Raw genomic sequence first — 27,377 nt, forward strand, 5'->3', positions numbered from 1 at the left:
AAGAGTGGACTTGAACTCACTCCAGATTTGAACTTGTGTCCAACTTCAATTTCAACCCATTGTTCTTGCCACTGGACCACAGTGTCTTCTGAAATGATGTGATTGGAAGTTATATTTATCGTTTTAATTACCTCAATAAACAATTTGAGAATTGCAAAGAGTGGAATCAAACTCACTTCTGATTTGAACTTGAGTCCACCTGAAGTTCTGACCCATTGTCTTTGCCACTGGACCACTGTAAAGTTGGAAGTTGTATTTATCCTTTTCATTACCTCAATAAACAATTTGAGAATTGCAACGAGTGGAATTGAACTCACTCCTGATTCCCAGCTCATGTTCTGACCCAATGATTTTGCCAGTGGACCACAGCAACAACTAGAAGGTGAAGAATCAGAAGTCAGATTTATTCTCCGACTCTCTTAGCCTTACTTGCTATGTCATTTTTTAAAGAAAAAAAGCCTTACTATACTATGTCGTTTTTTAAGAAAAGAAGCCTTACTATACAATATCGTTTTTTAAGAAAAAAAGGCTTCCTCTACTATGTCGTTTGCCAGAAAAAAAGCCATGCTTTACATGTCGTTTTTTTAGGAAAAAAAGCCTTACTATACTATGTCGTTTTTTAAAGGAAAAAAGCCTTACTATACTATGTCGTTTTTTAGGGGGGAAAGGCATACTATACCGTGTCGTTTTTTAGGGAAAAAGCCTTACTATACTATGTCGTTTTTTAAGAAAAAAAGCCTTACTACACATGGTCTTTTTTAAACAAAAAAGCCTTACTATACATGGTCATTTTTTAAGTAAAAAGCCTTACTATACATGGTCTTTTTTGTAAATAAAAAGCCTTACTATACTATGTCCTTTTTAAAGACAAAAAAGCCTTACTATACTGTGTCGTTTTTAAAGAAAATAAGCCTTACTATACTATGTCGTCTTTAAAGAAAAAAGCCTATACTATGTCGTTTTTTACGAAAAAAAGCCTTACAATACTATGTCGTTTTTTTTAAGAAAAAAGCCTTACAATACTATGTCATTTTTTAAGAAAAAAAGCCTTACTATACTATGTCGTCTTTTAAGAAAAACGCTTTACTGTACATGGTCTTTTTTTTTTTAAATAAAAAAGCCTTACTATACATGGTCATTTTTTAATAAAAACCCTTAATATGCATGGTCATTTTTAAAGAAAAAAGCCTGACTATATATACATAGTATTTATCTTTTAAACAAATAAAAGCTTTACTTTACATAGACCACTTTTTTTAAAAGAAAAAGCCTTTCTCATTTTGCATGCCAGCTTTACGTTTGTACCAAATCTCGGGGTATTCTTTGCTCAGTTATGAAGCACGTCTAATAAGATGAATAAATATTTGACATTATCGTCGACAAGGAAAAAGAGTGTCGCCAAACTTTCGTCAAAACATATACGTATACATATAATTTCAGCAAAACCAAACTTTGACCTGTTAAGTGCACATGCGCATTTTTCATTGAGCAATTACAGGGTGTTCCAAAATGTTTGAGCCCATTTCGCAGGCCAATAATTTTGAGACAGTGGAGCATGTTGGTGAAGCCTTCCTGCATAGCCCTCGGAGGAGTGTTAGAACAGCAAGTGTGAAACCCACATTCCAGCCCTTTTCTTGACATTTTTAGTGCCAAGTCCTAATTTGTTTTGTGAATGCCTTCTTTGCGAAATTTGTGAAGAACAAATTTGTGCATTGTATTCGGTGACTGGTCTGAGCATAGTGTAACACGCCTTTCCTTTAAAAGTGAACAGCATTTCTGAACCTGAAAAGATAGAAATGCCAAACGTTACACACAAAAACTTGAAATGTTTCTACACAAGCTGTGAAAATTTGATTCTCAAAATTATTGGCCTACCAAATGGGCTCAAACATTTGTAAACATCTTGTATATCTGGCAGATGATGTTAATTGACATTCTTAGTTTTACTCATTCACTAACCTCCGCCTTAGGTGTGTACTGAGTATTGCCGAGGTGTCAAACTCAGTTTAGTTCATGGGTCACTTCTGGTAAATTCTGGATCATTTCTTATTGATTTTGAAGGACTTTTCAGGATGCTTCTGGTTGGCTTGTAGGTTGCTGCTGATTTTCGGACGTTTCCAGGTTATTTCCCGTTGGTTTTGGAGCAATTTAAGGTTCCTTATTAACTCATTGGCTGCAATTGAATTTGCCAGTTTGACAACAGGGCGATTGCATGAATGTGATTGCGGACAGCAAAGTGCAGTATAGTGCACGCGCTTGATCACACAATTCTCAAACTTCTGGTTTTGTGGCGCCCTTGTTGAAAAAAAGATAGCATTTAATCCTGTATGTACAGTAAGAAGGAGCTACAAAAACCTCACGGGCTAGATCAGACCCCTTAGCTGGCCTTTTAGGGTCCACGAGCCACATGTTTGACACGCCCGGTATATTGGATTGGAATGTCAATCAAGATTCCTCTTCATAAAATGATCGTTTGAAGCATTTTTTCAAGCTCCTCATTTTGGCTGGCTTTCACTACCTCGATGATCCGGACATAAGACGGGCCGAAGCGTCCGTGACTTTTTCCGTTTTTGCTCTCTGACACTTTCTCAAGCTCCAAAACAGATGATTTGGCTGTGGCATCCATTTAGGCGCCTGTTCTACGGCAATTTCATGTCCCAGACAAATGATGGATGGTCGTATCCACCGGTTCCATCATTCGGTACTTCTCTTCCAAGAAGGCGTCCGTGCCCTGCAGGTGGATGAGTGGTTTTGCATGTAAACCCACCCGGGTCTCCTGGTTCCTCTTGTTGTAGATGTTCACCCTGTTCTCCAGCTCCAAGCTGTTTTTGGTAGAACCGGTGGGGCTGGGGGGTTTGAGGTTGACCGGGTCCAAACCTTTCTGGCTGAGGCAGGAGTCCTCGGACAGTGAAGAGAGCAACTCCTGAACCACGGCGCTGGGGCTCCCCCTGGGTTGCGTGGCCAACGCCAGCGGGCTGCTGTAGGGCGGCGGGTAGCAGCGTTGGTCGCTGTAGTCCGTGGAGGTGGATGCCTCGCGCACGGTGGAGCTGCAGTCGGCCGATGATCCCAGCGTGCGGCTGCTGCTTATGCGCGACGCCGTGGTGGCCGAGGCCTCGCTGGCCGAGCTGTTGGCGCGTCGCAGGCGGCCGCCCGACGCGCTGTCACCGCTCACCAGAGACGGAGGGAGTCGGCCGGGGTTGTCGGGCAAGTGGACGTCGATGGCCGTCGTGGTGATGATGCGCGCCGCAGGGTCGGGAACGCCCATGTCTGCGGGAGACAGCAAAATGGCTCGTGTGGAAGCGGGGGCTTTGACGCCGTGGCGTCCATACTTACCGCTGCTGGGCTCGCTGTAATACTGGCTAATGTAGTTGTTCATGTCGTCCTGGCCGTGGTGATCTGGAGACAGCGGAAAAAGTTGAAAAGTCCTCAGAAATTTGAGGCATTTTAAGGGCATTTCAACGTGGATTTGAATGTATGCAGTGAACACTACTGGATACAGTTCATTAGGTCTAGCACACCCAAGTATGTCACGCGTAGCATTGGCCATCTTTATATGATCGAAATAATGTGTATGTATACGAGAGGCAGGTTAGTAAAAGGGAAGCACATAACCCAAGTCCATTTTTATGATTTATAGCTCTGATAAAGTAAAAGGCTCTCGAAATTTGTAGGCCCTGACATGAATTGCACCCACAACGCCGCGTTGCCTTAAGTCGTCGTAAATTATGACCTGCCACTACTGCAAAGTCTTACAGTCCATCTCGGCGTGTCGCTACAATTTAGCCTACATTTGCTTCTTTGAATTTTTATTAAAAAAAACCTGCTCGGATGCCTCGATTAAAATATGAAAAATCCTATCTAAAATCCTGCCTTCGCCATTCACGACAAACGTCGACCAGCATGGAAGAATTGGTTCGAATTTTTTCAGCTAAAATATCGGCGGCGTGATGGATTTCTCACGGCTGCCGGTTCCAAGTGAACAATCTTGAGTTTCAGCTCCACTTGTCTGTGTATCAACACTCATTTGTGCAGCAGGTCTCGAGGCGCCGAGGCCACAACTTAGCACAGAAAACAGCATCTGAGTGCAGTCGAGCCATCCGATCTGAGCCCACCAGTACAAAGGAGAGGCTTATTCCAGACGGTTACCTGAGGGTCCGCCGGGCTCTCTCGCTTTGGCCGGCCTGTGATGATCGGAAACCCCAGGGGCCAGTCCGTCAACCTCATGGAAACTGCTGCTCGGTTTACCCCACATATGGTGGATCTGCATGGCCGCCTCCCTTTCTGCCGCCAGGTCCAGGTCTTGCTGGGCCAGGTGTGCCCTCAACTGGCGGATTTCAAACTAAATGGAGAGAAGACAAAAGAACCACGGAACCATCGGGCAGCCAATTTATTACAAACACACTAATGTATAAATGTAATCATAATGATAAAAATAATCTGAAAGGCATGATCATTATTAATACTAATAAAAAGATAAAAATGATTGCAAATATTGAAGTTTTTTAATGACCAAAAATAGTCACTTGCTTTCTAAAGGGTCTTAAGTGGCAACTTTTGATTAGCGTTCTACCGCAGTGTAGTAAATAAATAAAATAAGCTATAAATCAAAACGGCCTAATAATGAAAATATGATATAGAAAATAAATGAATAAAAAAAAGATATAATGATAATAAAAGCATTCAATTCAATACCCTGAACATTTGCACAAGTTCAATTCAAACTTGCAATGAAAAAAAGCCTCTTTTTGATGACGAATGCTATTTTTCTTTGCATTTATTTTTGATGATAATGTTATTTATTGCTTTAATAAAAAAGCGAAAGGAGGAAAAATGTTTTTTTTTGTTCATCTTCTTAATTGGTGCTTTATTGCTCTCTGCTGGTTCCCAAGTGTAATTTCTAGATGAGCTCCACTAGTATTGGTTTTGAACTTTTCAACTTTTCAACTTATGAATAGAGCACTTACGGCCTGTTCTTGGCAGATCTGCGTCAGGCGGTCTAGTTGCTCCTCTCTCACCGCCTTGGCCTTCTCGTACTGCTGGAACTCCATCTCCATCTCCACCTTCACTTGAAGCACGTACGCTGTCCCGATACAAGGCAGAAAAGCAGCAGATTTATTTTTCATCACTCTAAAACAGTGGTGTCAAACATACGGCCGGCGAATGAGCCTCTTTGTAGCTCATTCATGCCGTAAAAAAACAGATATGTGTGAGTTGTGCGATTGAGAGTGTGCAACACTGCCCTTCGGTCAATTTCGCAAGTCAGAACGGTGTCGTGTCTTCAATGGGAGATAACAAGGAATCTTAAAATACCCCAAACTTAACAGGAAGTAACCTGGAAAACCCTCAAATGAGCAGAAATGCCTAGAGGAAGTCACCTCTAAAAGTACAAGGAAGTCACGCAAAATGAAATCATTGTCTGCCATTGAAAACCAGACTCATGCAATTCTTTTAGTGCCATTGACGGGGCTAGAGGTCCAATCCATTTTGAATGGGAGGGCCGAATGTAAGTTAACTTTTTTGGCCAAAAATAAACTGGTCCAGACCCTCATGAAATCTAGTTGGCATGAGTTTGACATCCCTGCTCTAAAATCAATGGGGTTCTACTTCTTACCTAGAAAAACAGCATTATCATATGTCAGTGCCATTGACGGCAATAGACGTCCAATCCATTTTGATTGGAATCATCGTAACTAGCTCCTCCCATTCCAAATGACGTGAAATAAAAAGTGTAAAAGGTGTGCTGAGCAGAATTTATTTGCCGTGTAAATGACGCATAATGTGCAGCTAATTTTGAAACCACAAGGGGGAGCAAGGCTGTTAAAATCAACAATGACTCCCAACAAATACTATGTTCTGCTCTCCATAATTGGTTTAACAGTTTGCCCTTAGAGACTGCCTCATTGGAACAAGACACATTAATTAGGACAGCATAATACCATAAGTCATGTTAAATAAATAAAATAACAAGGACAGAGACAATTGAGGCAACAAGCTTGAAATGAGGCCCAAACACACATTGGAGTGTTTATATTTTGATGATGACGTATTGATTAATAAATAAGGCATCAGTGGCAAATGAGAATAAGAATTAAGAAAAACAATCATGTGCCAATGACAGTTTTCTTTTAAATATCGCAAATATTTCGGCTTTGTGTTATCAGTTTTCATCAGTAAGAATTAAAATAATTTCTTGATGTGAAATATGAATGATATCTTGGATATATGCTTTCACAATCTATTTTTATTTCCTATAATGAATCACTTTTACAAATGTATTATTCTGAAAACAAAAAGATGTTATGGTGATTAAGCTTTTACTCAATGTATTTACTTATTTATCATTTTAAAATATTATGATAATGTTATTTAACATCTTAATGTAAGTTTGTGTGTTTCTGAAGGCTCCTTAGCTCCCTTTCGATGCTATAAACTTGACTTCTATAAGGGGACCTCCACGAGGGGACGAAAATTCCCCATTTTAACGGCACGGTGCGAAAAAACTAAAGACTAATCCATGTATAATTTTTACTTTTGAAGTTTTGAGATACGGTGCCATGTACAGCAGTAGCACATCCCCAAAACTAAAACTGTACACATTCAGAGAACCCCGCCCCTTACCGTCAATGACCCTTTTGACCCTCCAGATGCGCAACGTGATGATGAGGCCGATGGCGTCCCATGGGCTGCTGGGCCCGTTGGCCACGGTGGAGGCCACCATCGGGGCCAGCGAGAGGACGATGACCGCTCCGTCGAACACCTTAGGGGACAAAAAAAAACACATACACACACCCACATTCAGTTTTGACATTGAGGGAATGTCATTGCAGTAAAGGAAGCCCCTGAGGCGGGACTAATAGCACCCACGGGAGCTTACCTCCACTTTGTTCTCAATGTAATCCCATATCCCAAGGACCACGATCCTGAAAACCGTCTGGGGTTGCAGAGGATAGAGACAGAGAGAAGGTGACACTGTCGCTAAAATGCATGAAAACAAGCAGAGCCCGTCTAAACCGCCGCACGGACGGCAGAGCTTGGCAGCAGCGCATTTTGGGTCGTAAGTCCCAATAAAAGACCTAGTTGGTGGCATTTACTGCCGCTCTGCTCATGGTTTCATTCCTCGCGGCCGACCTGCTAATGAATTCAAATGTTAGCGTCAAGTCTGCGGAAGACAAATGTCTAAGGCTGCAAAGGAAACACTGGTCAATAATTGAACACAAAAAAAGAATGCGCTGTACGTGTGAGGGGGAAAAAAAAAATCAATAAACTGCAGCTCATATCAATATTTGTTTAATATACACCTTTGGTAAGATAGATGTTAAAAATTCTGCCTCAAGGTTATCAACCTATTGTCACTGAAACATCATTTTTCAATGACTACCAAAGTATTAAAACCTGTGTGCGGGCTGGTGGAATATATTTTGTGGCCCCTTATTAGACATTAAACTTGTGTTGGCCTTGCCATGGGCAAAATGTATATATTTAATAATAGTATTAATGTGTTAATGTATTAAACATAGTAACACAAGAAAAAAAGTAAATTAAGAAAAGTCCCTGAAAATAAACAAAATAACAAGCTTGTGTGCTTGAGGGGGCTCCCCTCTAAATAGTAACGTACAGGCAACAGGGGCACCAATAAGTCCATACACTTAGTGCATAACCTCCACTGGCAAATTATATAATTCTGCAATGAATCTGATACTTAATCTGACACTCTAGCTAAAGTAGCTCAAGATAATGATAATTTTGGGTGGTGTTTTTTCACAGACTTGTTAGCCAAAGTGAATTTGCAAGAGTAATCGCTTTTTGGGAATCCTTGATCCAGTTCAAAATATTTCCAGTGACCCTGTAGATCAGGGGTGTCAGACTCGGGTTGGTTCGCGGGCCGCGTTAACGTCAACTCGATTTCATGTGGGCCAGACCATTTTAGATATTTTTTTTATAAATGGATTAAAAGAACTGGATTAAAAGCCCTGAATATTCAGTATTTTTGTAGATCTAAAACAATGTTTATTTTAGCTTTTTTTTTTAAATATATTTTTAGATTTTACAAAATGATTTTTGAACTAAAAACAGAAAAAATGATTAAAAAAATTACAATTATTGATTTAAAAGGGGGAAAATCAGGAAATTTAATACACATCTATACTCTTCATTTTAATTTGATTCTAAAACAGAAAGTCGGCACTCATGATTTACTTTCCCGGGCCACACAAAATGATGCGGCGGGCCAGATTTGGCCCCCGCGCCGCCACTTTGACACGTGCTGTAGATCATTTCTGAGCTACTCTTCCATTGTTGAGCATCTGTGCAAAACCATTAATCAAAGGGGTGCCCTGTATCTAGTGCAAAAGGAGCAACTGCGTGGAAGACTCACCTCAGTGAAGAACACGGAGAGGATAGCCAGGCTGATCCAATGGATGACGCCGGCGAACTGCGATGCGTTGTTAACTGCCAGGGAGAAGAAACACCATTAGTCGCTTGGCTCGCTCACGTGTCACGGACGGACGCTCCTGTGTATTTATTGTGTTAATAAAACATGTACCAGATGGCATGAAACACATTCACAGTGGCCACGCGCCCCGCGACCTTGCGACGGTGATTGACGAGCGTGCCTCGGCCAGGAAAGACCATGCAGATGAAGGTGACATCGGTTTGTGGTGGGTCACGCAACTTGGCCACGTGTAATAACGGTGGAATGCTAATGGGACAGTTAGCTTGCCAAGACTGTGATTGATTAGTTGCTGAAGGTCAGAGGATAGAGATGATAAACTAGTCTCGGGGCAGCAGATCGTTAGACCTTCCTTACAAGAGTTGAACATGACTTTATCTGAAAAGAAATGCATACTGAGACCATTTTTCACCAGAGCTAAAAATGGATTCTGTTTTTTTTCCTATTGTTACCATTGTTTAGTCTCCTAGTTGACAACTTATTTTAACTACTGGTAATTTATGGGTGCGGAATCCTGAAACTGATCTCAGTTTTTCTTCCAAAATGTCAAGTTTTCTGTTTACAGATTAACAATTATTTTGACTTGAGTACATAACATAACACATTTGAAGAAGATTGCACTGAAAAAAAGCAAGTGAAGTTTATTTTTTTCATTATTATTATTATTATTATTTTTTTTTTTACAAATGTGTGTTGTGACTAGAATTCATCATATTACATCAGAGTGCGCTTTCCCCACCTGGGATCATGTCGAACAGTCCGGGACCACTCATCTCATTAAAAGTTAAACGATAAGAGTAGTGTGTTGATGAATAAGACATAAGAAATGACTTCTTTGGTTTTAGCAGACATTTTCCATGGACTAATCACGCGTCGCCGGTCTTTTGGTCGCCCGGAAGGTTATTGATAATTACCATTGAAATTGTTGCTCAAATTCCCTAAATACAAACTGCGAATTACTATTTAGTCATGTAGTCTAGTAATTATGCGGCTAAAGAAAAGCTCCAAATTTCCCAGACTTTCATTGTTTTTTGTTGGAGAACTTGTTAAGACCCTGACTGACGTAGCTTCTTAAAGGGACAACATATGTACATACAAACTCTCTCACACGTCGGCTCAGTGAAACTGCTCATGGCCATTGTTGGCTTTTATTGATGCGTAGACCGTGTTGTTTTACCTTGTTTTGTTGCCGGTCTTTTGGTCGCCGGTCTTTTGGTCGCCGGTCTTTTGGTCGCCGGTCTTTTGGTCGCCGGTCTTTTGGTCGCCGGTCTTTTGGTCGCCCGTTGTCGCGGTCCGGGCGACCACAAGACCGCGACCAAAAGACCGGCGACCAAAAGACCAGCGACCAATCGACCAGCGACCAATCGACCAGCGACCAATCGACCGCACACGGTTTCCTTTAGTACACACCACCCATGAAATTTTGCTTCATTTAGAAATGTTATTTTAGAGTTATAGATGTTGGACATGTCAGCAACAATGGCCAAAAAACACATCCTGCATTTTTTCTCTCTCAATTGTTAAGTTTTAAACAAATATTTCTTGAAGCTTAATATTTGGAGGTATAGTGTGATACAAATTACTAATATAATTTTATCTTGGGATTTGCCCTTTTTTGGCCGTCAATGGCAGCCAGTTAAATAACATAACTGAAAAGTAAGTTGGCACAGTATTCATAGTGTACAAAATTTGAGATACAAATACTTGAATTTGATGAATGAAGCCTGAATGTCAAGGCACGTCTGCGCATCAAATGAACTTGTCTTTCTTTAGCGCAAACGTTGTAGTTCAGCGGTGACGAACGATATCATTACTGCCTTTAATCATTCTAATGATGACTTGGCAGAAAAGTAAGCAGCTTGTTCGTAGCCCCTTTGCAACAGCCGTGACATGCCACACTATGTTTCCAGGTGCAGACAAGCGCTGACGGTGGTCAATTAAAAGGAACAGCTGGACTCCTAAAGCCGCATCTGTTTACTCACACTGCAGCAGCTTGGTGTCGACGAGCAGCTCCAGAGTCAGCAGCAGCACCACCAGAAGCACGCAGGCCACCAGGATGCAGTTAAAACCGGCCGACGCCAGGCACACTTGCCACAGAGCCGCCCGGCCGCCGCAGCATGGCTTCAGCCAATTGGACCTGAAACAAACCACAGGAGATGTCCACACACTCCGCATTCCTCATTTACTAAGTATCCTTGCAGCTAATGTGAAAGTGACCCTCGATGCAATGAAATATAATGCCAAAAATGTGTTACAAGTCATTTCTGAATTATTATTAGCTTCAATATCAAGAATCACTCTGAACTTTGTCAAAGTCAAGCTACGTATTACACACTGACCAGTGTTCAATTTGAGTACAGTATGCCAAGAGTATACAGGATCTATATCAGTCTTTTAATGTGCTACTTCCAATGGGGTGACATAAGAGCAACCAGAAGTTAAAACATTGCAGCAGCAATTAAAAGCAGTTACAGTATCAATAGACATGCTAAAAGCTTCATGTTATAGACATTTTTATAAATATTCATTAAATCTAGGCAATCTACATGTACTATATGTATATGTAATGTTAATTACAAATCTAACTTTTGGGAGGTTCGCACGCTTTCATTGTTTTATTCAAACCCGTAAGTAAGTGATCACTCGTGACCTCGATTACATTTCAAGATGAGCAGTTAAATGCTTTTCTGTTATAGTTATTTGAAATCACTGTGCGCCACTCTAAATCCTGAACGACAACCAACCATCAAAAAAGATCAACCACATGACTGGCAGCACCCAAAAATGAGCAACTACGGCCAACTTGTGGAACTCGTATGGTAGCTTGAAGGACAAAATCATATTAAGTTACATTTTAATGGGAAAATTAAAGCAATTTTAAATCAGGAGATGCAATTTTAACCAGCAAAAGTGCCGTTTTCATCACGAGGGAACTACGAGGTCAAATAATAATAAAATACTGGATGAATGATAACAAAATAAACTTAATGCGGGCGGAATTTCTCCAATGCTGCAGCAGAGGTGGCAGCAAATATTTGAATTACAGTACAAAGTGTGACTCTCACTTCCAAATATCGGTCAAGTATGAGGATTTTTGTTGTTGTTGTCCTTCTATTTTTGCACATCAAACACATTGTCACCCTTTTAAAATAAGTCCCTAAGGCTTTTATTTTTAATAAATAAATGATTAAAATTGTTTTGATAATACAAAAAAAAGAAAAAAAAATCAACAAACAGATCAGTTTTTGTGTTTTGCTGTAAGGATTGAGCTAGAAAAGTCAACTATTGCCGTGTTCCACCTCATGAAGACATCAACAGTCAGCGGAAGGAGGGGGAATGGAAGGTGAGCTGACAGCAGGGCAAAGCAAGGGGATTAGATCATGGCGGCGATCAATAGTGGGCAGAGATGGACGTGATGGCGCACCGTACACCATTTCGGCCATGATAGGTCACTTCCACACACATTCTTTGATTCTTTGATGCACTAGATCAAAAGTGTCAAAGTGGCGGCCCGGGGGCCAAATCTGGCCCGCCGCATCATTTTGTGTGGCCCTGGAAAGTAAATCATGAGTGCCGACTTTCTGTTTTAGGATCAAATTAAAATGAAGAGTATAGATGTATATTACATTTCCTGATTTTCCCCCTTTTAAATCAATAATGGTAATTTTTTAATCAATTTTTTTCTTTGTTTTTAGTTCAAAAATCATTTTGTAAAATCTAAAAAAATATATAAAAAAGCTAAAATTAACATGGTTTTAGATCTATAAAGAACTGAATATTCAGGGATTTTAATCCAGTTCTTTTAATCCATTTATAAAAAAAATATCTAAATATTATATCTAAAATGGTCCGGCCCACGTGAAATCAAGTTGACGTCAAAGCGGCCCGCGAACCAACTCGGGTCTGACATCCCTGCACTAAATGAAATTAAATCCAAGAGTAGTGCGTTTCATTCAACGCTAATAAGTGGGGACTACTCTATCAACTCAGTGAAGGTATTGATTGTAACGGACGCACACAAAAGTCCCCTTCTAAAAAAAAAATGAAAAATCACGACTCAAGTTGCGCAGGTCTGGCAGGCCTCTGAAAGATCAATCGCAACTCTTGATTAATGTCGTGATTGCACATTTACAACGGAGCCACGTAGGTCAGCAAAAGAGCGCGCCATGCTGGGATGCAGACAATTAGATTTTCCAACAAAGTAATTCATCACCAGGAGGCGGGGAGCAAACCAGCAACAGTTTTCTGCATGGCCGACACTCCGTTAATTATGCATCATGCGGATGCAAAAAATACTGAAAAATATTTCCGCAATAGTCCACCATTTTTTTGCAGTGTACCGGAAACATTGCGAAATCTCAAAAAACGCGATCTGTATTTTGCAGTACTGGGACGTTTGGTTGACCGGACGTTTGGTCGACCGGACGTTTGGTCGAACGGACGTTTGGTCGAATGGAAGTTTGGTCGAACGGACGTTTGGTAGAATGGACGTTTGGTAGAACGGACGTTTGGTCGCCGGGTTGTTACTGTTGAAACCAGCTCTCAAAATTATAATCATGAGAGAGAGAGAGTGAGTTTAATATCTAAATATCTAATATAAAAATATCAACAGTAAACTCTCTGTCATAATTTGACAGCGAGCGAACCCGTTCGACCAAACGTCCGTTCGACCAAACGTCCGTTCGACCAAACGTCCGTTCGACCAAACGTCCGTTCGACCAAACGTCCGTTCGACCAAACGTCCGTTCGACCAAACGTCCGTTCGACCAAACGTCCGTTCGACCAAACGTCCGTTCGACCAAACGTCCGTTCGACCAAACGTCCGTTCGACCAAACGTCCGTTCGACCAAACGTCCGTTCGACCAAACGTCCGTTCGACCAAACGTCCGTTCGACCAAACGTCCGTTCGACCAAACGTCCGTTCGACCAAACGTCCGGTCGACCAAACGTCTTTCGACGAAACGTCCGGTCATGGTATTTTTTGCTTGTCCAGAGTAGTACAAACCTGCTGTAGTTCATGCAAATGTACCTACTTTTGTGGTTAGTTTAAGACAGTTGAAGTTTTAATTGCCGGACAGCAATTCATTTATTCATGCCATCTTCAGGCTGCAGCTTTATAGTGTCATCAGATTGTGCCACTAAAGAGTGACATGGCAGTGAGCACGCAAAGCACTGGTCTTTGCCAGAGAAATGAGCCACCGATACTGAGCAAATGAAGATGGATGGGGAGCTCCATGTGTGTAGCAGCAGACAAGCTGTCCTTGATAAATAGGTTTTTACCAGGACACTCGATGGCTTCTCGCTCTCAGCCTAAAAAGCAATTTCGCACTTTGCATGTCTGTGAATATTAACAAACCCTCAAACCCTGCACTCTCTGTCATCTATTGTGTCGCACATGGGGCCAAGGATGATGAAGAGGACTGTTCCTCTGAGTGCGTGGTATAGGGAGAGTAAGAAAAGCCACTATCTTTCTTTACTTTTCCCCCATCTGCTAACACAGTAGCAGCTTGGCTATTTTATGGTTTTTGCTCATTATAAAAATACCACTACGGTCTGGCATGAGGAGTATTATTACCTGCAGTCTTCTGGAATTGTCATTATAGCCCAAAAATATTGTAAATCTCAAATAATTGTCGGTAAGTGGCAGTCATTTCAGGTTTTCATTCGTCTTCCTTGCAAGTGAAAATACAGAAAGGTGTCTTTCCTCTTTATTTAAGCATGCTTTTGTGGATATAATGACAAACCTGACTGTAAGCAAAATTCAGACCGAGGAAAAAACATGTTCTCTTTTTTGGTATAATTAACTTCATGGTTACCTCGTTTAATGCCATTGACAGCAATGAACAACTAACTCAATAGGACAGGCAGCAATCATTCATTGTCAGTCTCAGCCAGTTCAAATGGATTGGACATGCATCACCGTTAGTGGCACTCAAACATTATTTATTGACTGCCAAGCCTCACATTTGAATTATGAGCTCACACACATTCACGCCAATGGACGTTTTAACCCCTATGCCCCGGTGCCGTGAGTCAGATGGGCTTGTCACCTGTGCCACCACCATTTCATTTCATCATCAAAAGGGAGCCACTGGTTAGTGATGGGGGTACACGATCGATTGGTCGCCGGTCTTTTGGTCGCCGATCTTTTGGTCGCCGGTCTTTTGGTTGCCCGGAAGGTTATTGATAACTACCATTTAAATCGTTGCTCAAATTCCCTAAATACAAACTGTGAATTACTATTTAGTCATACTTGATGCCCTAGTTATTATTAGGCTAAAGAAAAGCTCCAAATTTCCCGGACTTTTATTGTTTTTTGTTGGAGAACTTGTTAAGACCATGACTGACGTAGCTTCTTAAAGGGACAACGCATGTACATACAAACTCTCATACACTCACATGTTGGCTCAGTGAAACTGCTCATGGCCATTGTTGGCTTTTATTGATGCGTAGACCGTGTTGTTTTACCTTGTTTTGTCGCCGGTCTTTTGGTCGCCCATTGTCCCGGTCCGGGCGACCAAAAGACCGGCGACCAAATCGACCGGACACGAGTGATGGGAGTAGGAAAAGAAGCTTATTGGCTCCAATGCCATACATCCTTCCTTTTATTTCTTCAACCCCCCCTCCAGTCAAAATGGCAGTTTGACCTATATGAACCATCTGTCATTGCTTTGTGCCTCACACCTCTCAGTTGGAGCCCCAGAGATGAACAGCATATGTTGCTGCTGTTGCTGCTGTGGGCAGCCAGCTGAGATGTGGATCAAAACTCAGGACAAGCTCAGCTGCATAGGGAGAGGCCTTGACAGATTTCAGAACTCTACCTAGTCCGAAGTTCAGATTAACCAGTTTAGATACTAGCAAACAACTGATAATCTCTAAAATGGATCATGAAAAAAGCAGTTTGGAGCTCCTTTTTCAAAACATTTGATGCCTCAACAAAATGTTAGTGATTTTAGAGATTGTGTTTGGGAAATTCTCGTGCACCATACAGATAATGTCTACATTTGTCACAAAGTTTTGCTAAGGTCTGGTAAAAAAAACGTCATTATTCCTTGGCTCTTTTTCTTCAAATGAAATTGGAGACTTGAATGAATTATAAAATTAGTGTTAAAAAAGCCCAAAGTCTACTGATAGACAAAAAAACTGCCTGTAAAACAAACAAATTTAAAAAATATATTTTTTTGTACTTAATATACAATCCAAAATGTTAGCGTTTATATAAATGGTGGATACATTTTAAAAAATGATTTATCTGGTCTCCTTTCATCACAAAAGCATCACATTTAAAAAGGGGAATGCATCATTTCCACAAACCTGACATATTGTATTCAAAAATCATAAACACCTACAAGATTGACATTGGAATCCATTTTGGTCACACACTGTACAACAACATATTTTATATTCAACTTTGTTTACGCTCCCTGAATGCTCCTGTACTTCAAACATGCTCAAAATAGACTGATGCTAACTCCTATGAAGGCATCTCTAAGAGGTTACTATCAAGGTGTTAAGAGTGCGCCATCTTGCTTCACATTAATCACGACAAAAAATCTTTGACTGTGCTGTGAAATCCCATCTTGCAGGAAACGGTGCAGCCAAATGCTATTAATAATTCCATCTAGCTCACCGCTGCACAGAATCTGCAAGTACTGCTCGTGCCCCATGTGGTCCGCAAGAACATCCACCTCCCACATTATCGCCCACGTCTCTCGACGAAGAGCAACACGAAGCTGGCGTGCCAGACAAGAATGTGCGTTCTTCTACTTTTCCAAGCACATGCAAAAAAGCTCATCAAGCTATGTCATCAAATGTTTGAGCTAAAGCTCCCAAATATTGTCCCATTCACATACCTGTCAACCTCTGCCGATAACTGCCCTTATAAATGATTATGATTCCCCTTACAAACCCCCAAAAAACCTTACAAACACCGTACGAGTCGTACGGTGTTTGTAAGGTTTTTTGGGGGTTTGTAAGGGGAATCATAATCATTTATAAGGGCAGTTATCGGCAGAGGTTGACAGGTATGCATTCAGCAACACACATTTAATTCAAAACTATATCAATGAGTTAATAGTCTACCCTGTAATCAAAGGACTCAATCAACTCCCCAAAAAATGTGAAAAGGTGACAAAACATGCCTGGAATGTAAATTAGAGCAGACAACATTTGGGTCATGTAAATCCCAACAAGTCTTGTCACTGTCAGTTTCATTGTACTTCCTTCATGCCATGGACCTTTGAAAAATTTAAACTCATTCAAAAACTCTTAACCACTCTGCGCCTGCGTCATCCGTATGATGCAACACATGCGTCAGTACCGCCGCGACTTGTGACGTTCTTTTCCCACATAGTTTAATGTGAAGGTGACACTTCAACGACCCATTTCAAATCCGGCCCGGAAATAGCTCACTGCAGATAGAGGAAATAATATATATTTGATCAAATTTAACACAAACCATGCACTATAGAAACAGAGGCGTGTAGATTTTTTTTTAGGACCCAAAAGCAAATAAAATGCCATCAACACGACATTATCGTAGAAGGATGGAAGGTGTGTCACTCGCTAATTGAATTCCACAAAGACAATGAATCAAAAAACACACGTTAGCCTTTTTAAATTCACACTGTTGTCACAACAACATTGTTTTTTTTTCCACGCCGCCTTTGTTTTGCGGCCATTACATAGCTAAACAAATCACTTCATAAATCATACGCCAAACAGAACACAGTGTTTCAGCACAGCCTTGAACCCAGCAACAAGTACAAACCAGAAAACTGCAGCGTATTTCATAATCAAGATGATGCTTTTAGCTAATACAAGAGCCTTAAATATTTTGTGACAGTTTTTTACTTTGCTTTGGAGAGCTAAATCTATTTTCTTAAATTGGCAATTTTAGAGATTTTTTTGGTACATTCCATTGCACTGATTTTTTAAATTTGTTTTTTGTGTCTAGTGTTTTAATTTAATGTATTTTTTTCTTTTTGACTGATGCTAATTTTGCTATCCTTTGATAGAATCAGATAAAGTGGTTAAAGAGGAAACAACTGAATTTATGCTAAAGAATATTTTGTATTGTCCATCTACAAGTGTTGCTGCACCGATTGTGTTCAAATTTATATTTCAGAAAGCTTTATATCACAACAACGTCGTCTATGACACCTCACATTCTGTTACCATTATGCTTTTAATCCATTTTGATGCAAAAATGATGTAATTGTTTAAATACACAATATATCTCTTTGTTCCATATCTGACTTGACCATAAACATGAACTGTTAGTAGCATAAAATTCGCTTTTCAAAATGTGTGAGCTGAGCACAGTTTACTTCTAGCATAAAGACCCTGTGACCCAGTCAAATAAAAACAACAACAACAACAACAACAACAAAGACCATTTGACAAACCAAAGAAAACCTTCCTAGAAATATATCGTTGGCCAAGGCGCCTCCAGTGATAGCCAACCATATTTCTCACTCAGTAGGAAGGTTATTATTTGAGAGATTCCATTGTTTCACTGGGCAAGTATAAAAATGTTGGAGAGGGTCAAGGCCCATCTGTCACAGTCCACAGAGCTGCCAGCATTCGATCGGTCCAGCCCAGGCGGCCTCGGACATTCTCGGCCCACACAACAAGGCTTAGATGGCGAAATGGCGGATACTGTTATTTTCCAACCATGCCAAAAGGAATGTGAGTCACGCCAAGGACATTCGCTAGAGGGGGGGCCCCCGATGGGTGTGTTCTGCCCTTCGCGGACACGTCGATAATTGAGATAGGAACACACAAACCTGCTGACCTTGTAGACAGAAAAGGAAGTGCCCTCAGGCTGCTTACAAATCTTTCGGTTGCTCAGTTATCAACAAGAACCAGCTCTTAAATAAGTAATGGCTATCTGACATAACGACAATGGTGGGGAAAAAAATGGGAATTCAAAACCACAGGATTTCAACATTAAAATTGACAACGAGAATGCAATAAGGGCTCATAAAAGCCATAATGGCTGGATAGATTATTGCCAATCCATCCTCATAAAGGATATAGCACATTCAGGCAGAAAAACGAGCCACAATATTACTAGAATTTTCATAATTGGACTAGAAACATCAGTCATTGTGTGATTACATTTGGTGCTTTTGAGCATACAAATGACTGAGAGTGCGATCTGATTACAATGATTAATCCTGCTCATTTGCTGCTTGTGTGTGATCTCTGATCCGACAGTGGAAAAAATTATAATCCAAGTGTAACTCACAACCAAATCTTGAGCGGTGAGCTTTGACCTCGCACTAATCTTTGTTTTGAGGGTTGTTAGCTGTAACTAGTTGAGAAAATGGAGTGACAATACACAATAGATTTCTAAGTCTCCCAACGTCAGCCTTTGTGAGTGTGGTGTTTGAAATCCATAAGAAAACAAAATCAATGTGATTTGAGTGAGGTGGCAACAATTACAGAAAGTTATTGTGCCATCATTTTGTTTACCAAGATAACATTTCTAAATATATATATATATATCATTTAGATCTTTTCTAAGAAATACATTGGGCTGGGTACGATTTTTTATTTATTTTTTTAAATTCTATTTGTCTTGTTCAGATGGTGTTTTGGTGTCACTCCTTAAATGCTGTGTATAGTGCAAATAGACTTTAATCTTTTGTTTTTTGGCTGGGTTAGATTCTTTTTTTTCCTATTTGTCTTGTTCAGATTGTGTTTTGGTGTCCGCCCTTAAAGGCTGTGTATGGTGCAAAATATGTTTGCACTTTATTATGATCAATGGCGATTAAACATGATCACAAAATCAGGTTACCCAGAGTCAAACTCGGGTTCAACAATATTTGATCGGGACAGTTCTAGTATATAAAGCCTTTCAGACGTACCCCTCTCTGTTGTCCTCTTCATCTGGGTTTGAGATGAGCTGGGATCCAGCGAGGGATACATCCAGGGCAGCCAGAGGCAAGTCTCTGTAGGTGAAGCCAACCAGTTGAACTGGGGCCACGCACTGGTTCTCCTCCTCCACTTGTTGGGAGATCACCTCGAGCTCAGAGGATACCGCTTTGGGAGGCGCGCTGATATACAAGCACAAAAGATGAGGAACATTAGAATCTCAGTCACTAAAGTCTGGCGTCATGAAAAGTAAAAATAAAATAAAAAAGTTTTTCTATTGAAATCTCACCATTTGCCATACAGTTGGTGTCGGTTTAAATATTGGCTATTGCTAAAGAATTAAAGTGCAAACATGCTCACACATTTGCAACATCCAGTGAACTCGGATGTTTAATTGCCATTAATAATTACATGCAGCAACTTTGATTTATAATAGAATAGAATGTGTTTAATATTTTCGATTTACTTGCAAGATCACTTTTGTGTTCTCTTCCTAATCGGTCAAGTCGCTCGCTGTAAAATGTACATGGTAGCAGATAAGGCTTTTTAATGATGCAGACATAATAGGTTTTAAAATTATAGTATAATGATTCACATTTGCTCTTCTGTGTCATGTGAGGTATTAAAACCACATATTCTGTGTAAAAGCACCTCTCATTTTATCTCCAAACAAGGGCTGGAGATTAAACACACAGGGAGGGTGTGATGGCACAACCGGAGCCAATGGGGAACAAGGAGAAGTCACCCTTTATTCGAAGTCTCACGTGCTTTGGCTGCGGTCCCGGCGTTACCCTGCCGGAGACTTGAATAACTCCGGTGATCAACAGCGGTACAAAGGCATTGATTACCAGACAACGACACTGTCTCGGTGTATTGTACGTTTCCTTTGTAGGCTGGAGGTTGCTGTTAAATGCTAATGTAAGCAGGCCTACAAAGAAAATGGGCTTTAACTCTTTGCTCGGGTCCATTCTTAATCAGAAGCCTTTTCAGGAAATCCATTACTTTGACTTGTATTACAGAGTCCGACAAATGGTGCGGTTTGACTTTGCAACACACTTGGCACCTCAAGCCACCAGGCAAGCAGGATACTAATCAGTCATGACAGAGAAACTGTTTAGTGCATCAAAATCACATTTCCGGCCAATCAGAGAGCGGGCCAGCAGCCATTATGACCGGAGCCCAGCAGAGTGGCTGCTTGCCATCCTGCACGACTTTACATCTCAACACTACACTTCTCTTTCGCAGTGCAGGCGACAACATTCCACTGCATTTTGCAATACCAATAAGCAGCACACGGACAATTTCTCAACATCATAATTCACTGTGTACTTTCACGAGTTTTCCCATGAAACAAAACTGCAACTTAATGCGTATTTTAGGTACACGGTCGATTGGTCGCCGGTCTTTTGGTCGCTGATCTTTAGGTCGCCGGTCTTTTGGTCGCCTGGAAGGTAAGTGATAATTACCATTTAAATCGTTACTCAAATTCCCTAAATACAAACTGTGAATTACTATTTAGTCATACTTAATGCCCTATTAATTATTAGGCTAAAGAAAAGCTCCAAATTTCCCGGACTTTTCTTGTTTTTTGTTGGAGAACTTGTTAAGACCCTGACTGACGTAGCTTCTTAAAGGGACAACGCATGTATGTACATACAAACTCTTATACACTCACACGTCGGCTCAGTGAAACTGCTCATGGCCATTGTTGGCTTTTGTTGATGCCCCGACCACGACAACGGGCGACCAAAAGACCGCGAAGAAAAGCATACCTGTCAACCTCTGCCGATAACTGCCCTTATAAATGATTATGATTCCCCTTACAAACCCCCCAAAAACCTTACAAACACCGTACGACTCGTACAAACGGTGTTTGTAAGGTTTTTTGGGGGTTTGTAAGAGGAATCATAATCATTTATAAGGGCAGTTATCGGCAGAGGTTGACAGGTATGCAAAAGATCGGCGACCAATCGACCGCACACGGTATTTTAAGTGTAATCACAACCCGTGATGAGTTCCCAAGTGTACGAGCGCCAACATCTGATGTTCAGTCAGTCTAACATACATCTCAATTTAAAATCTGTTCATATTTTGAAACAATAATAAAAATCTATCATGTTTCTGAATATTTTTTCCATTTTAAAGTTCTCAACTGTAATAAAATCATTCTTACCTGGCATATGAATTTAAAAAGAAGTTAAAAAATGTTAATAATTCATTCATCTTCTGAAATTCTTTAGCCTCACCAGGGTGCTGGAGTCTCTCCAAAGTAACAACAGACATCTGAAGTGGTTGCGTGCCAACCACAGAATAATAATAATAAGATGAGTTAGTATTATTTATCAACAAAAAAGAAGGAAAGCTTCCTGTTAGCTATCCATGACCTCATCTCTTACACCTGGTGGGCATGGCAGCCCTTGCATTAACTAATTGGATGGGTGGTGCTAAACATCCCATCCATTTTGAGTGAGAGGGCTAACTCTGATTATTTTCAGAAAACAGCTCAAGATAAAACATGGTCAATGTTGAATGGTATAGATAGCAGTTAGCTATTTGCACATATGCATTTTTGCTTTTGTACTTAGGAGACTCAAGGACAATTTCAAATTGTGAATTAAACATGATTCCATTAAAAAAACCATTGAAGTCAGCCACCTATTGATTTAACAGGTGAATAATGTTTATTAAGCCTTGGCTGAGGTCTGCACTCGTTGAACTTTTACTTAACACTTTAAATTGTAAGAGAGCATTGGTGTCGTTGTTACTGAGTGCTAAGAGCCGCTGCATTTCCACCCAGCTGTCTGGAAGCCGGCCACTTTGCCCAATAAGTTTGTATCCAGACACTTGGCTGCTGCTTGGAGTGCAGCAATTCACTGTCTTGATATCATCAGCAAACCAAGACAAATGTTCCAAATCAATTATACAGGGACAGGCCACACTCCCTCCCCAGTAGTAGCTCAGACAAAAGCTCCCAACTACATTATTTGTACCATCACAACATTGTCGCCCTGACCTGTACTCCCAGCGCAATTTATTGTTAACCGAGCAGCAATGGCACTGTAGTTTTTTTTATACTCCTCAATCCACTGACATGAAAAATGAGTTTAAAAGAGAAAAACAACAGCAGCCAGACAATCTCAAATTAATCTGTACACTGTAAAGTTAGTATAATTATTAATTTATTCTTAATTAAAAATCACATTGGTTCAAAAAAATCATCAACTACCGGAGAATATACAAATAACATAAAATAATGGTTCAATTGTATGACAATATCAGTATCTAGTGGTTGTATTTAAATGGGTTACAAAGTGTACTCTTTGAAACCAAGTTGTTTGTAATCTTTTGCTCAAAGTATTTATTCATTTTATTCATTCAATTTCCGTATCACTTATCCTCGTAAGGGGCGCTGGAGCATTGTGTACTAGCATTTTCACTTTTAAAAAATGTACCAAAAATCTATCATAAAATTAACTTTACCGATGTACTATAAGATTTTTCTCTATACTTTTACACAAGTGTTTTTAAATGGTAATAGTGGCAACTTTAAGTAAATGTATTCATTTTTACAGCGCATGTTCAAATTTATTTTTTTCAATTGCAGAGATTTAAATGATCACCCCCAAAAATATTGGACCAAAATTCACACAAAAAAACCTCAGAGATTCTCCAATGCGTAGGACACGTGTCAAAGGGGCCAAATCTGGCCAGCCGCATCATTTTGTGTGGCCCGGGAAAGTAAATCATGAGTGCCGACTTTCTGTTTTAGGATCAAATTAAAATGAAGAGTATAGATGTATATTAAATATCCTGATTTTCCCCCTATTAAATCAATAATTGTCATTTTTTAATCCATTTTTTCTGTGTTTTTAGTTCAAAAATCATTTTGTAAAATCTAAATATATATATAAAAAAAGCTAAAATAAACATTGTTTTAGATCTATAAAAAACTGAATATTCAGGGATTTTAATCCAGTTCTTTTAATCCATTTATAAAAAAAATCTAAATATTATATCTAAAATGGTCCGGCCCACATGAAATCGAATTGACGTTAACGCGGCCTGCGAACCAACCCGAGTCTGACACCCCTGGCGTAGGAGATCCTGGCAAAGAGACTTATGGTCAAAATAACTTCAACAACGTTTGTCAACTAAAGAGTTTCACCATCTGTCGCCTCACTTTCTGGTTTTGGGCTTGACGGAATCCCACTCACAACCATTCATCACCTTCCCTCTATCATCTACTTAAGAATGACGTCACTGACGTCGCGCTACCTACCAACTGTTCTAAGGGCCCTGTGCCTTTAACAAGAGAGCACAGCTGACTGAACTCATTTTGGATGCACCTCTATCCCAGCCCCGATCTCCATTCCACTCTACCTTCTCTTAGCACCAAGCGCTGCTGTCATCAGAATGCAGGGCTTGTCTGCCAGACCGCACACACACATGGAGCAATTATCAATAAGACAAGATGATAAGTGAGCATCTCTCATGACTGCTAAGAGGTGTCAGCAGGGACGGGAGATTGCTGGTTTGCTGTAGATGAGGCCCAACACCCCCTTGTTCACGGACCCTCCAGGAGAACATGCGGGTCCCGTCGAGTTAATCACGACCCAACAAGATGGAGGTGGCCTTTGCACGAGACGGCGTGTCCGTCAATAGAAATTCAGGATTTTACAGCCTCTCAAAAAAAAAAAAAAAGATGCAAAGAGGGTACTTACTGGTGGTTGCTCATGTTGAAAGGCTTCTGATGGCACGCTCACAATAAATTAGGTGTAAAATGATATTCACAGCAACAATGACCTGGATCGGCTCATTTCGCACCTTTGGAAAATATAGAAAATGACATGCAATACGTAAAACAGGAATAGCACACATGGAGCTAGATACTGTGACATTTTAGCAAATTGTCTTTTCAGTTTAAAAAAAATAAAAAAATAAGCTCACACATGATAGCTAGTTTTTGATGTGCCCCTTTACACGTGCACGTTCCCATTGGCACCTTCTTCTAAACTTCTGCCTATGCTCTGTTTAACTATTTATCCTGGGAGCACTAAACTGAAATGGATTTTAAATCTCCCTTAATATATGCTTCGCTCGGTGGATCTGTGGGGCTGAGGAACACCACACCTCTTGCATAGCAAGTAACGAGGGATGCTAGCTTGCTCCTTGTCCCGCGGGACAGAAGGCCATTCAAGTCAGTTAAGTGACAAGCCCATTTGCATGGAAGAGGACAGAAAATTTGGCAAACGGCAAAGTAGTTCAGATGAGTGGATTCATAAATATCGGGGCACTGACATGGAGCACTGTGGCAATATGTAGATTTTTCTAATGTCAGGTATTCCTTAAACTTTGGACTTTTGAACCATATCTTATTCTACACATTACTAGAATATGCAATTACACAGATGGTAATGTTCAGAAACTTCAGTTTCCTAAATTATTTTATGATGTATAAATGCTTCTTTACAATAAATATTAATAGTTTTCCATATTCTACCACCTTTTTTTTTTAACTCATTGGCTGCCAGACAGTGAAGGATGTCTCTTTTTTAAAAACTGGGAGGGCAGATAGTGATCAGAACTGTCTATGTGAATTGCCTTTGTCTTTTTGTCAATTACTACAAGCGCTCATCGAACAATAAACTGAAGTCAAAATATCAAGGATTAAATGTTCAGCATTGGCACTCAAGATTTGGCACATTTTCTTCAGTTCTGCTGTTTATCCCACAATGCATTCTTCTTACAAATGGGGCAGAATGTATGGAATGAATAAAAATGGTGTCCATTGTCCAACAATTTAAATAATCAATTTTATCAAGAGACAATCTTACCATAAACTTGAAAAACTACAGAAATATTTTCCTATAAAAATTCACCATTATGTTTCATTGGAAACAATTTATATTTCTACAACAAAAATAATATATCCTTGCACGACATACTGCTTCTCATCATAATTACCATGTATTTGTATAGTGTATATATTTACATTGGATGAAAAAAATGCAGCATTCATGAGCATGCTGTCAAAAATATTAAGACTGCTACAGTTTGCCCACAGGATGTTGTATTATTATTTTCTAGTATGCACTTGGCTGATGATCCACTATATAATAGCAGCATGTGTAGCATTTCTAATTTTCTTCTTGCTCGCTTTAATTTTGTTTCTAGCTTCTTTCCAATGAATCTTAAAAGAGTGGGTTACCTCCGGATACTCCGGTTTCCTTCCAAATCCCCAAAACATGCTGGGTAGGCTGGTTGAACGCTCTAAATTGCCCCCTGCTATGAGTGAGTGCGTGAATGCTTGCCTATCTCTTCGTGCCCTGCGATTGACTGGCCACCAATTCAGGCTGTCCCCTCCTGGTGCCCGAAGTCAGCTGGAATAGGCTCCAGCACCCCCCGCGATCCTCGTGAGGATAAGCAGTTTAGCAAATGAATGACTGAATATTAGCCTCAGTTGCGGACTCCCCAAGGTTATGCACTGGTATTGTTGGGCAAATGATAAAGACCTAAGTATCAATTCCCAGAAGTTTGACCATTTGAATCTGACCTAGAAGTGCGTGAAGATGGAGATGGCTTTCTACAATGGCTTCTCCATCTCGTTTCCAGCCAACGAGCCTCGGTCTATTTCTGCACAAGCTCATCCTCATCAAGATGCATTTGCAATCATGTCAAGCGAGGTCGACATCAACTGTGCTCGGAGGCCCCTCGGTGGGATTCTTCCATCCCCCCTCCCGATTCCACCAAGACGAGGAATGAATAAAGCAAGCAAACAAATTGCACACTAACCTCCTGCATTTCTTGGCTCTATATAGTGGAAAGTGGTGGTCGTGACTCATTTGCCCTCGCAGTGACGACGGACACATCTCCCTCCTCGCCGATGATGAGAGGATCTTGGTTGGTGGCTTGAGTGGGCTGACAAATCCGCCGAGCACCGGCGTCGCCTTTCCGGGCACACAGCGCGACAAATGGAGCTTCTCCTCCGGCGAGAGGGCACCATGCTTCGGCGGAGGCAGCGGTGGGACGCCGTCACCGAGTACGGGGAGACGGTCTCATCGTTGGGGGGTGGCTCTTCAACGTTTTTTTTATGGGCTTCCACCCCCTCCCCACTGCCGTCGTCGTCACACCGGGGGCTCCGTGTGCGTGCGTGTGTGCGCGTTTGTGTGTGGACGAAGGATCGCGAAGGTACTGGCGCTGTCCAAGTGCTGAAATGCTGAAAGCGGTAGTCCGGCGAGTGACAACGTCAACGAGAAAACAAGCGCAAATGTAAAAATGGGGGAAAATCGTTCAAATCAATTGCAATATTTCTAAATCATCGTTCGAGTATAGAAGCCACAATAGGAATTACTTACGGCTCTCTGGAAGCGTCGACGGTGAAAAACACTCTCGCTTCTTTTCACTTCCTTCAGCTTCCTCGCGATAACGAGACACCCAAGCGCCAAAGGCTAAAAAAAGAGGGGGCATCCTAATCATTCCCGGGATGAATTCTGCAATATTTCATAATATGAACCCAGCATGCGATAGGTTAGAAGGATACAGCACAAAAAGAGGCCACTTTTGAAAGTTTCATCAAGCTCGTATCTCAAAATATCAGAACACATTCAAATGAATAGAAAAGACATCAATCGGTGCTTGCCACGGGGGACAGAAAAAACAATGAACACAAGCTTAGTGTAACTACAGGCAGAATGATGGTTTGAACTTAATTTAACGCTGGCCGCAGTGGTGCATTGAGATACAAGTTTATTTTTGTTTTCTTCTTCTTGACCCAACTTTAAATTCCTTGGATTCTTTCCTCAATCAATTTCCCAGGTTGAAAAAAAAACAGTATAATGTAGTATTTATTAATCTACAAACAAACAAATGAGCTGGACTTCTCAGCATTGGTTGTTCTTCGGAGAGGATAAAGAATATATGATGATGCGCTCTTATATGGTATGGTGTACTGTCAGTTGCTACAAAAGGTAATTACACCACCACATTCTTTCGTAAACGTTGCCTACGGCGGTTCCAGATCGTCAGTATGAATCAAATAACATACTCT

General features: G+C 40.7%; 1 protein-coding gene across 3 annotated transcripts; it reads right to left on the minus strand.

The window, feature by feature from the left end:
- Nucleotides 1–382: 382 nt before the first annotated feature.
- On the minus strand, nt 383–26,270 carry tmem266 (transmembrane protein 266). Of its 3 annotated transcripts, none has more exons than XR_013299597.1 (11): nt 21,504–21,667; nt 19,324–19,512; nt 10,432–10,586; nt 8,375–8,448; nt 6,875–6,931; nt 6,619–6,757; nt 4,965–5,080; nt 4,147–4,339; nt 3,334–3,396; nt 1,960–3,267; nt 383–1,782 (listed from the first exon to the last, which is right to left on the minus strand). XR_013299597.1 is itself a non-coding variant. In XM_077596278.1 (11 exons), exons 2-11 carry the CDS (start codon nt 24,063–24,065, stop codon nt 2,651–2,653), a joined length of 1,617 nt encoding a protein of 538 aa, XP_077452404.1. In that variant the 5' UTR covers nt 24,066–24,154; nt 26,123–26,270; the 3' UTR covers nt 383–2,650. The 3 variants fall into 3 exon arrangements, 2 of the variants coding, with proteins under 2 accessions (XP_077452404.1, XP_077452403.1); XM_077596278.1 differs by lacking the exon at nt 21,504–21,667 and adding exons at nt 24,052–24,154; nt 26,123–26,270 and having other exon boundaries at nt 383–3,267; XM_077596277.1 differs by having other exon boundaries at nt 383–3,267.
- Nucleotides 26,271–27,377: the final 1,107 nt, after the last annotated feature.

This window comes from Stigmatopora argus, chromosome 3, assembly GCF_051989625.1.
Source record: "Stigmatopora argus isolate UIUO_Sarg chromosome 3, RoL_Sarg_1.0, whole genome shotgun sequence".
In the NCBI taxonomy this organism is placed as follows: domain Eukaryota; kingdom Metazoa; phylum Chordata; class Actinopteri; order Syngnathiformes; family Syngnathidae; genus Stigmatopora; species Stigmatopora argus.

Bases quoted from the DNA above. Each gene is read 5' to 3' on its own strand.
- tmem266 (XM_077596277.1), bottom strand. From the start codon at position 21,613: ATGTCTGTTGTTACTTTGGAGAGACTCCAGCACCCTGGTGAGGCTAAA. The intron at 19,513-21,503 runs GTAAGAATGATT...CTTGTATATCAG, and splicing joins TTTTTAAATTCATATGCCAG to CGCGCCTCCCAAAGCGGTAT. The intron at 5,081-6,618 runs GTAAGGGGCGGG...GTATCGGGACAG, and splicing joins GGTCAAAAGGGTCATTGACG to CGTACGTGCTTCAAGTGAAG.